Genomic DNA, 12695 nt, shown 5'->3' with positions numbered 1-12695 from the left:
CAGGCAGCTAAGACAGGGAATATATTAATGTCCTGCAGCACGGAACAAGACCAAAGCATTCGGCAGACTCATCCCATTCACAAGAGCAGCTTTGGAGGATTGGTCCATATCAGTCCACACTAGAGAAATCAAAGAACCCAAAGGCCAACACTAAGCAGGTATCTCAGGCACTGGATTTACTCGCCGAGAACTCTTGCCTGTTATAGCCAAGGAACACGCTGCAGCTGCTGCAAAAGACATAAGTGGCACACTGTAAAACAAGCGTTATCTTGAGGTTATCTTGAGATGATTTCGGGGCTTTTTAGTGTCCCCGCGGCCCGGTCCTCGACCAGGCCTCCACCCCCAGGAAGCAGGCCGTGACACCTGACTAACACCCAGGTACCTATTTTACTGCTAGGTAACAGGGGCATAGGGTGAAAGAAACTCTGCCCATTGTTTCTCGCCAGCGCCTGGGATCGAACCCAGGACCACAGGATCACAAGTCCAGCGTGCTGTCCGCTTGGCCGACCGGCTCCCAGTGTGCACAAAAAGAAAATCCACAGGAGTCATGATGAGAAATTTAACCTATGCACTGGATATTCCCAGATGCACGCGCTAAAAGACAATGCCATGGCATGGTCAAAAGAATCGTAGGTTCAAATCCTCATCATAGCTCCTGTGGATTTTCTCATTGATATATCACAATAATGTGATTTCTGTGTATAGGCATGCACAAACCTGTGTGCTTCACGAACAAGAAGAAATTCCTATGCCTGTTTATGACCACCGAGCATTGCAGAGTAAGGGCCCAAGGGCCTGGTGTGATTCAAATTGGCTGAAGCTATCCAGGGAGTAAAAGGGAGCCCCTGATATAGAAAAAGAAAAGGTACCTGCAACTACTAACAGGTAATCACTACCATTCATTCTGGCTCAAAACCATGGAATAATAATCTACAATTAAAGAGAACAAAACTCACCCTAACATATGTATGTATAAAAGTTTGGCAACATTGCGACATCTCCAAACAGAATCTTCTTCACGGAATGTAAGGCGGATGTAGGCACACTCCCTGTTAACAACCGCTCTTTCCTCAGCGGCTGTCTTGGCCGAGCGAATCTGTCTTATGAGGTCTCGTAGGCGGATGGGATTTGGTTGTCGCACTGCAGGCAATAGAAACATCGTGTAGAAAATAATAAAGCCATAATTTTATTTCAGTTCATAATTAGTCAGTGTACAATTTTATCTTTCCACAAAATTATTATACAGTATATTATTTCAGTCAGTAGCATGAGTTATTAAAACAAAAACAAAGGACAGCCTACATCATCCCACGCATATTAGTACAAAGAAAATCACATACTGTAATTGGTTACGTAGAAACACTGTCAATCATGTTATAACAGTTAATGAATACTGTATACGTGTTATGACAGATGTCATCCATATTAAGATAAAATGCAGCTGCCACAACAAGTTAACACAACACCTGCAAGGCTTTATCATCTTCAACACTAAGTAATAGTTTATTACCTCGCAGGGATCACAGCACCAGCAATACCAATCCAAACCAATAATCACTGATATACAAAGCTATAAAATATCTATATGTGCATTTCGATGAAGATCTAATCACAAGAATTACTAACCAAATAAAACAGATACTGTACTGTAATCCCAGTCATGTAATATAGCATGACAATTGTAAACTCATAACAATATGTAATGTCATGTTATAATAGCTTCATTTACTGAACCATGAAACAATCTACTACAGTAGTAGAAAATAAAATTATGTATAGCAATTAGTTTTTCTTATTTGATTATTTACATACAGTCTGTCCAATAAAGCCTCATTTGTCAGGAACACTATGTTAGAACACTGGAGCATACTGCTGGTCGTTCAACACCGCCCCACACACACACACTGCATGTTGTTCAACACCTTCTGGCTCCACACACTAGGGAATTAAACCTACAAATTAGTACACATTTTTTTCATTTCCAAATAATCAGTGTCATGCACTTCCTCAGTGTATGAAAGAGGAGACCTAGCAACCATAACAGCATCTTGTATGTACCATACTACAGCAGTTACTGACAATATTAACATGGAATCTCTATTTCCACATTCAAAATTGTCTAGTCAAGCCTATTCTTTGCCAGCCTTCAAAGTTCCTGTATAATATAACAATCTTTAACAATTATCAGACGTTTCTCAAGACATTCAAATCCACTAGAAAAATCTCTTTAAAACCTTGGTGAAATGTTAGCCACACAGGAGCACCTGAGCATATCTCCACCAATTCAATGACTGCTTCACCTAAAGAGGAACAATTACCTAAGTATTAGAAATTAAATTACAATATAAATATTAAAATATTCCAGAGAGAAAAAGATGCACCTGCCTTTATCCTATTTTCTGGTACTAATTTCAAAATTTAAATTTTCAAATGACAATGTTAAGCTACGTTTATATGCATCAAGCTCTACCTAACAATGTCACACCAACTGCAAGGAGTCTAACAAAAAAGATGAAAATAAAACAATTACAAATCGTCAAAATAAAAAAAAATGTACACATACTGTATTTATAACATTTACTAAGAAAATCATGCTGAACCAAAAGTAAACATGAATTATTGTGGTTTATTTTAATGTGTTATATTGCACTATAAAAATAAATGCTCACTTAAATTTGGAAAATGCCTTGTAGCAAACAAGGCAATACAGTACATAAGGTAGAGAAGGTAGGAGGCTGAACCTGCCACCAACATGAAGATCTTATAAAAACATTACGACTGTACATCCCCAAAAGGACGTACAGTACATTGGAACCTCAACTTACGATTGCCCCTATTTATGAATTTTAAGAGTTACGACTCCAATTTCGTCGGAAAACTCGGCTGTACTTATGACCTTTGCCTCGATTTGTGACTTTGTTGATACACGTATGTGTTGACGGAGTGGGTGATTCCTGGTGGCATGGGCAACCCAGCTTCAGTTTACCTGATCGTCCACTTAATGACGATCGGGCTTGAATTCTTTGTAAAAAATCTCATTGTGTTTCAGCTTTCTAAACATAAAAGTAATTATATACACCACACCATGGGTTCCTCAACAATTAAGAAGTATGTGCAGTATGGAAAGAAATGCAAAGTTTTGTTGAAACAACTCGCCCAAATCAAGCTGCAGTAGGCCGTTGCCTTAACCTTTTCAATGACAATGTGATGCCTCTCTACAGACGTGTTAAAACGTAGAGAAAACAGTCTCTGTGGAAAGGTTCCTAGTGAGAAAAACAGGCAGTGAGCCACAACCAGGTCCTAGTGGTATGCAGGAAAAACGTAGGATAGACAGTACCCCAGAGAAGTCATCACTGCCTGATGTTATAATGGAAGGGAACTCCCCTGCCAAAGAGTACAAAGAGTAACACCTCTCCTCCTCCTCCTCCTCCTCCCCGCCCCCTCCTCACCGTCTTCCATACGCCAACAAGTCATCAATAAAGGTAAGCTATAACTTGTACATACTACAGTACAAAATGTGTGTGTGTATTATGTATGAAATGTATTTTGAAGTTAATATTTGTACAAGTGTGGAATGAATTTTTCAATTTACATTATTTCTTATGGGAAAATTCGTTTTGAGTTACGACCCATCTCTGGGAAAGGATTAAATTCGTAAATGGATGGGCCACTGTATATGCAATTTTAATGTTTTCCTGAATTTGGATGCACGGAAATATTCACTCTTCCACCAACTAGGGATCCTGAGGCCTTGATGGGCTTCAGTAGAAGCCTCAGGACCCCTAAAGGATTCACTTGAATCCCAGGATGCATTACTTTTGACCAGGTTGTGGTGTAGTAGTCTTGGGCACATGCTCAGGAGTACCATTTATGCAGGTTTGAATCCTCTTCATGGCTCTTACTGATTTTCTCATTATGTCCAATGTTTTTAGAAACTATTTCTACACCATTAAATCTCAGTTGAAATATTATCTGGTTAAAAAACCCATTCTCTTGTTTTTGGTAGTATAGTACTTAGGAAGGATGAGGACTATAGTACACATACTGACGTACAACACAATTAGAAAGTAGAAAGCTGTACTATTGAATTTGGATAAACCAGGAAACGATAACTTGACGTGAGCGAGACTGAACTAAAACTGTATACATTTAGTTTTGGTCTGTGCAGTACCAATTTTTAAATTTTAATTGAAAAAGGCAATGTTGCTTTTAACCATGTCCTTTTAATTCTAATATGAAAATTATACCAAGTTAAATTATATCACTGACAATGCAAATGCTTTACAATACTCTGCTTTAATACATACACCAGTCCTTCAGTTATGGAAATACTTGTGCACTAAGCTTCTCTCTCACCAGAATGGTACCACAAATCTGTATAACATTTATATCAATAAAAATAAATCTTGTATAAATACCCTGTACCTAAAATCAGTAATACTGACATCAAAAGAACATTTAATATCTTTTAAGAGATCAATTACATCAGAACATAATAGGCGTTCTGGATAGGTTTTGAATGCATAAACAAATAGTTGTTAATTGGAACACAATAACGCCTACATAGCAGAGTAAAGCATTACTGGATGCTGATCACCCTACCTGTAGTGACAGCAGCAAAGGATACAAATGTGCGTGGGTTGCGAGGGGGTCCCTAACAAGAAGGGTCTACATACCTTTTTCGTATACCTCCTTACCTTTCTCCACGGCATCATTGATCACCTGTTTTATGCTCGACATCGTGCCGAGACTGGAGGGTAGAAGGGAGATGGTTATTTAAAAGTTGTCGGTACAACATCACACATTCTTTTACTATTGTTAAGCTCAAATGACAGGATAATTATAAATTCTTTAATCAGGAAAACTGATACAAAAAATTATTTGCTATAATGTACAGCACCCTAATATATCACAATAAGCATAGTGATAGCAAATTGCTGAAGGAATAGCCAGCATATTGTAGAATTGTAGCATTATTATGAAGTGTATTTACATGTAAAATAGAGGCAACATCTTAATTACAAAAATTAACCTTTGGACAGCAGTTATCATCATACATTGTTTCACAGGGTAATGTAGTCATCACCATACAAAGATTTAAACAATTATTGTCTGGGTTTTACATGTATAATGCATATATAGTTATAATAGCCCTGTGGATGTATTACTGTCTGGGTTTTACATGTATAATGCATATATAGTTATAATAGCCCTGTGGATGTATTATTGTCTGGGTTTTACATGTATAATGCATATATAGTTATAATAGCCCTGTGGATGTAAAGAGAAACAAGTGATAAAACAATCTGTGAAACATCCAAGGATAAAACAGGAAGCGTGGGCAAAGTCGAGCACCGGGTGTTGACACATGCCGGACAATCACCATGCAACCTTCCACAGCCCCTCAACCCACTGAAACTATAAATATTCACTTAGGTTTTTTCTTACATTCTGCATACAAATTAACAATTCTTTAATGAAAAATTATTATTGGGAATTATTTTATTTTTTACTCACAGGCTGGTATGACCTTTAGATAGCCACTGTCAAAAGGTTAAGTCTCATAGATGACAGCCCATGACAATGACAGAAGCAAGTGTTAACAATGAGTGAGGGAGGAAAAGCAAGTATCAAATACTGTAAATAACTTGGTACTGTGTTATGTACAGTATGGGAAATCACTAATTTTCCACATGAAAGTGGCAGCATTCAAATAACTGAACTGCAACAATCTTTCATTTGTGGCATATCAAAGACTGAATTTAAACCTTCCTACGTTATCTATTTAATAACAATAAGGAGACTCCAGGAAAGAATCCAGAAAAACCCAACTCGGTGATGGTTCTAACATTTATCAAAGCCAACCAGCGCAAAGATCCACGGTGTTGAGACACCAAGCAACATGAGCCAGTCCATCCTTGTAACCCTGCAGCAGTTGACAGAAAGACAGTGGTAGAGAGCGACAAAATTAAAAGAAGCAAGTGCAAGTATATTTAAATTATGATCTTTGTCCTGCATCTGTCAATTGTCGCAAAACTCTCCTCTCAAAATTGAAAAGCCAAGAATTCCAGGTTGATTTCATATTTCAATACATGCTTTATAATGATAAAACACCATCCCTATCGTAGCAGCCACAACCAGTAACGGCAGAAATGAACCTTACATGATTAATGCCTCATCAGTGATAAACATATTTCTACATCAATACCTGATGAAGCTGTTGAAACAATAAGATGTATACACTCTTATCAATATTCATACACAGTCATAAGCAACCAAAGCATAGTCACACACCATACTACCATGCATATGCATGCATACTACCATGCATATGCATGCATACTACCATACCAGACTATCAGATCTTTACTTTTAATGGTTCCCACCATACCAGCCTCAAAACCTGGGCAATTGATGTAGGTGGTTGGCAAATACTCTAATGGTCATCCATTTGGATTATGGCTTTGTGATTACCAAGTAGCAGACACACTATAATATTACTGGTATGTTGAACAGTGGTGTATGAATGAGGGATATAATTTTAGAGACCATCTTTGACAAGTGGAAGATACAGTATTCACGAGTGCTGTAACTGGCTGAACACGGCTCACTGGGGGTGGCCGAACACGGCTCACTGGGGGTGGCCGAACACGGCTCACTGGGGTGGCCGAGCACGGCTCCCTGGGGGTGGCCGAGCACGGCTCCCTGGGGGTGGCCGAGCACGGCTCCCTAGGGTGGCCGAGCACGGCTCACTGGGGGGTGGCCGAGCACGGCTCCCTGGGGGTGGCCGAGCAAGGCTCCCTGGGGGTGGCCGAGCACGGCTCCCTGGGGTGGCCGAGCACGGCTCCCTGGGGTGGCCGAGCACGGCTCCCTGGGGGTGGCCGAGCACGGCTCCCTGGGGGTGGCCGAGCACGGCTCACTGGGGGTGGCCGAGCACGGCTCCCTGGGGGTGGCCGAGCACGGCTCACTGGGGGTGGCCGAGCACGGCTCACTGGGGGTGGCCGAGCACGGCTCACTGGGGGTGGCCGAGCACGGCCCACTGGGGGTGGCCGGGCACGGCTCACTGGGGGTGGCCGGGCACGGCTCACTGGGGGTGGCCGAGCACGGCTCACTGGGGGTGGCCGGGCACGGCTCCCTGGGGTGGCCGAACACGGCTCACTTGGGGTGGCCGAGCACGGCTCACTGGGGGTGGCCGGGCACGGCTCACTGTGGTGGCCGAACACGGCTCACTGGGGGTGGCCGAGCACGGCTCACTGGGGTGGCCGAACACGGCTCACTGGGGGTGGCCGAACACGGCTCCCTGGGGTGGCCGAGCACGGCTCACTGGGGGTGGCCGAACACGGCTCACTGGGGGTGGCCGAGCACGGCTCCCTGGGGTGGCCGAGCACGGCTCACTGGGGGTGGCCGAACACGGCTCACTGGGGGTGGCCGAGCACGGCTCCCTGGGGTGGCCGAACACGGCTCACTGGGGGTGGCCGAGCACGGCTCCCTGGGGTGGCCGAGCACGGCTCACTGGGGGTGGCCGAACACGGCTCACTGGGGGTGGCCGAGCACGGCTCACTGGGGTGGCCGAGCACGGCTCACTGGGGTGGTCGAGCACGGCTCACTGGGGTGGCCGAGCACAGCTCAATGGAGGTGGCTCATCTTCTGCTGAGCACTGTAATGTTGACCTCTTACAACACAGTTTGGTTAATACCTCAAACTAGTATAATTACACACTATGCTCTCATGTCATTTTCTATCAATGTTTAATCAATGTTTATTTAGGTAAGGTACATACATAAAAGAGATTTTACAAAGAGTGATGGATTTATAGATAGGGCTAGTACATACAATGCCTAAAGCCACTATTACGCAAAGCGTTTCGGGCATAATGGCATAATTTTATAAATAAAACATTTCCCTTTCAATTCACTTATGTATTAAAGGAGTTAATAATGTTACAGTATGTTTTCACTTCCTCTCTCAACACCAGTAACAGCCCCGGGTGGCCAAGAAGCGGCTACTTTACCAACCTAAATAACACTACTGTATTCAAAATATAGTATTTTGGTTATATAGGTTATAAAATATTGGTTATAAAATAAGAATATATGAACAAGACGACCAATTTGTCAGTCTCCAAGACGCTCGTATCCTCGCTCCACTTTACACCCAAGCTCGTCGACAACATAATGCACAAAAATGTTAATATTCGTACAGAGCCACAGTAGTAAATAATAGTTAATTACGTCTGATCTACCGGACAATCGGTTAAACAGATTAATATAAGAAGTTGACGAGTGGCATAGAACCAATAAAAAAGTGAAAGCATTTTACCATCAATCTTAATTAATTTCTGAAGATGGCGCCTTAAGACCGTGCCCAAAGCAGGCCATGCCGCTGCTGACACCTACTGATTACCCACACAAATTAGGCAACTTGGCGCTCCAGTCGCTCGCACCACACGCAGCAAACGCCAATCAAAGTCTACGACTACCCTAAGCATGCATGGCATCAACACGACATTCCACACTGGAGCATCAACACACCAGGGCCAAGCCCAGCAGCTGGGTGCCACCTAGCCTGTCTGCCGGCAGACACTGTGGCACTCCAGCAAGACCACCAGTGCCACTGGCCCAGGCTAAGATCTCTACTATAACCCTCACTATAATACTTCACTTTCCTCACAAACTACAACTCGGATCCCTAACAAAATGCTTAATTACCCGACCATTGATGAGGAGGAGTGCACGTGTGGGTGAGGCTGGGTGAGGAGGGCGAGGACACACTTGCCTCAGAATGTGGGCAGTGTCTGTGTTGACATCATCTGACTGGCCAAAATGGCAGCTCTCTAACCTTCTCTACACTTTAATACGTCTCTCAGCACCCTTCACGCCATTTCTCCCGCCTCTCCCTGGCCGGGAGACAAGGTGTACCCTTAAACAGAGCAATAGAGTCCGGCTCATCTCACCTGAGGTCACCTGAGGCGTAGAATAATAAAAGTTACTGAGGCATCTGCCAGAGTTGTGTCATCTGTGTGTTTCCGGCAAGGTGGCCCTGCTGGTGGAGCCACCTGGCGGCCGCCCCCACAACCTCCCTCCCGCCATCACCATATATCTCGCCTCTCTAACCACCAAATGTATATCTTTATCTCTCATAATGTTCGGTGATATGTTTAGTCTTTGTGTTGTGTGTCTATGTACGTATTAACACGATGTACTGAACGGGGGTGAGAATAGCTTGAGCTACCTCATCCCTTTGTGTGTATTTTACTCTCAATAAACTTATTTCAATTTTAATTCTCCTCTCTACTCTCACTATTTACACACCCACACTTTATTATACTCACTCAATTCCAACCATTTACTTGCTTTCTTATTCTTAGTCGTAGCTTTTTATTCTTACTGAGTGTATGAACTGTTTTCAACTGGGATTTTAGGGTTCATCTCATTACCTTTTTAAATGAGAGTGTTGAAACTTTATTTTCCATGTAATTAATTCCCACTGGTGTTATTATACCAGAGTACTTCTCACTTTATGGCGTTTTACACCACACAACCCAACAATATCTTAATTAACTGTAGTTGTTTTAATCAGTGCAAACAAATACAGTATTATGGGGAGCCGGTCGGCCGAGCGGACAGCACGCTGGACTTGTGATCCTGTGGTCCTGGGTTCGATCACAGGCGTCGGCGAGAAACAATGGGCAGAGTTTCTTTCACCCTATGCCCCTGTTACCTAGCAGTACAATAGGTACCTGGGTGTTAGTCAGCTGTCACGGGCTGCTTCCTGGGGGTGGAGGCCTGGTCGAGGACCGGGCCGCGGGGACACTAAAAAGCCCCGAAATCATCTCAAGATAACCTCAAGATTATAAATCAACTAATTGGAAGCTCAATCGTGCCATAATCAATCTCTTGATTGATTATAACACAATTGACAGGTGGAACAAGTCCTACAGTTACCTCCATACCTCTCAGCGTTTATACGGAGCGAGATCTAGCTCTTGGACCCAGCCTCCTTGCAGATAAACTATATCTACTACTGAAACTCCTTTTCAAACAAAAATTAGGATGTTGCATGCATACCAGTACACAACATAATTACCAAATTACCCGATTTACCTGAGAGTAAAACGAAGGCAGGAAGGCGTCGGCTTGTCAAAGGTCCTCCCATTTGCCTTGATGATCCACCTAAATAGAGTTTTGGCATTTGCGGCTTCGGCGGGTAGGCAGTTCCATTGATTTATAACCCTGTGGGTGAAAAAGCACCTCCTGTTCTTAGTCCTATATTGAGGTTTGTTGAGCTTGAAACCGCTGCTCCTTCTAACAAACTAGATGTAACAAATTAGATGGCAAATTCCTTGGCATTCTCATTGACCACAAGCTGAATTTCCAGGGACACATTCTAAATATTCTAAATAACCTTAATTCTTTCCTCAGTGACTGTGGGTTAGCTGCTGTATAGCCTGAATTCAGATTATAATCTCATATAACTACCTTTGTGTACTCTAGCTCTGCCTTTCCCTTCAAAAGGTTTTAACTTTAGTTTAAAAAAGGAAAAAAAAATAATAAAAAGAATAATATTGTCATCTTTATTATTGTCTTTTTTTTTCTTTTTACTCCCATGTTCCATAGTACACTGGCTTTGCCTGTGTCCTCTAGTATTAACTTCATTATCCAATGTTCCTGAGTGTATCTCTATTTAAACTACCTCAGTTTGTTTTAGTGTAACTTTAGTATTCAATTATAGTGTACTTATAATAGTATAGTAAGCAAGCTTATTATCTTATAGATTTCATAATTGTTTTTTTTTTTTTTTTTTTTTACTTTTTTGGTCATCTATTGTTATTAATTATTCTAGTTAATTTTTTACATTCCTAGTTCCCATTAAGTTTTTTTTTTCTTTTTACTTAAAATTACCATTAAGTTTATTTTACTTTAGAATTTTTAATCTGCTTTTTTCTTTGTTTTCTATTTTGTAATTTGCCATTCTTACCTTGTTTTCCTGCAATCAGCCTTTTTATGCAGACAAGTATAGACCCAGAACTAAACCTCTTATCCACTATCTATGACAATCATCACTTCAATGATCAAAATTGCAGATATTTTACAGCACATGATGTAAACAATGTATTAACAGATAATCTCAATATCTCTGTAATCAACTTGAACGTTAGATCCCTAGGTAAACACTTCGATGATGTTAGTGCCTTGATTGAAACTATTGACAACAAATTCTCTTTTATTATACTTACTGAAACGTGGTTGAAAGAGGATAATACTCAACTCTTTAACATGCCTAACTACTCGGCAATTCACAACTGTCGTCAAATGCAGAGAGGTGGTGGTACTGCTCTTTACTACCACCAAGAACTAACATGCTTAAAAATAATTAGAACTAGAGACTGCTGTGGGGAGTATATCTTCGCCAGTTTCAGAGTCAGGGGTGCCGAGTCTGTCCTGTCTGTGGGTGCAGTCTATAGAATTCCTAACACTGATGTGTCTGAATTCAACTCAAACCTTAGAAATCTAATACTAGATAACAGATTGAACAAAAACCATCTAATTATCGCAGGGAACTTTAATATTGACCTCTGCGAGCCTGAACACCCTACTGCTGTTAGCTTCCTCAACTGTATGAATTCCTGCTTCCTCATACCCTTAATCACTAGACCAACTAGAATCACTGATAGTACTGCTACGACTCTAGATCACATCTGGACCAACATAACCTCTCCGCTTACTTCAGGTATAATCACCGATAGCACTACAGACCATTACCCCACATTTCTCTTAACTAACATTAGCAAACCACCTCTAGAGACAAGGGAGTTAAGCTTTAGGCTGCACAATGAAACTGCTATAAACAATTTTATAACTGCTGCTGATAATGTCAACTGGGAGTCCGAGTTAGGTAACATAGGGGACATCAACCTAGCAGTGAAATCTTTTCTACAAACAACTCTTAGCCTTTATAACACCCACTGTCCTATGCTTACAAAACAAGTCACAAGCAAAAGACTTAACAATCCTTGGCTTACAAAGGGAATACTTAAATCCATTAACAAAAAACACGACCTTGAGAAGAAGTATAGGCTAGGAACAGTCTCCAAAGAATTCTCAAAGAATTACTCGTTATTGCTATCTAAAATAATTAGACGAGCCAAAACTAAATACTATGAAGATAAATTTACCCAAATAAAGAGCAACATTAAAAAAACTTGGAGCACAATTTCTCAAATATTGGGATCAAAGAAGATTTTAAATAACAAACCAACACTCCTTTCCAATAACGTTGGTCCGCTTTCAGCCTCTGATTCTGCTATTGAGTTCAATAGGTTCTTCTCTTCCATTGGGTCATCCCTTGCAAATGATATTCCATCTTCCTGTACTGATGTTAAGGACTATCTTACAGGTAACTATCCACAGTCTCTGTACCTAAAGCCTACTAGTTCCACTGATGTCAATGAAATAATCCTTTCCCTTAAAACCAAGTCTAGTGCCCTCGAGGAGATACCAACTTTAATTTACAAAAAAGCCTCCAGATCTCTAGCCCCTGCTATTGCATTGCTCTTCAACAAGTCACTTGAACTCCAAACCTTTCCTGACATTCTAAAAAAAGCAAGAGTAACCCCTGTCTACAAATGTGGTGATCTCACTGATGTTAACAACTATAGACCTATATCAATCCTGCCTAACTTGTCAAAAATATTC

At 41.5% G+C, this 12695-nt stretch overlaps 1 protein-coding gene across 8 annotated transcripts in view; it reads right to left on the bottom strand.

The window, feature by feature from the left end:
* Nucleotides 1-9082, bottom strand: part of AP-1gamma (adaptor protein complex 1, gamma subunit) — a 129824-nt gene extending 120742 nt beyond the window's left edge. For 2 of the 8 annotated variants that reach the window (XM_069329682.1, XM_069329687.1), the window contains exons 1-3: nucleotides 8709-8731; nucleotides 4677-4750; nucleotides 957-1140 (exon numbers count right to left, since the gene is read on the bottom strand). In XM_069329682.1, coding sequence (XP_069185783.1) covers nucleotides 957-1140; nucleotides 4677-4750; nucleotides 8709-8716 — 266 coding nt within the window. In that variant the 5' untranslated portion in view covers nucleotides 8717-8731. Of the gene's footprint in view, nucleotides 1-956; nucleotides 1141-4676; nucleotides 4751-8708; nucleotides 8735-8953 lie in introns of those variants that run through there. The other 6 variants (XM_069329707.1, XM_069329721.1, XM_069329727.1 and 3 more) reach the window with 5 other exon arrangements.
* Nucleotides 9083-12695: the final 3613 nt, after the last annotated feature.

Source organism: Procambarus clarkii, chromosome 3 (genome assembly GCF_040958095.1).
Source record: "Procambarus clarkii isolate CNS0578487 chromosome 3, FALCON_Pclarkii_2.0, whole genome shotgun sequence".
NCBI lineage: Eukaryota > Metazoa > Arthropoda > Malacostraca > Decapoda > Cambaridae > Procambarus > Procambarus clarkii.
Note: the sequence above shows the minus strand (reverse complement) of the source record. Positions and strands in the feature narration are given on the sequence as shown.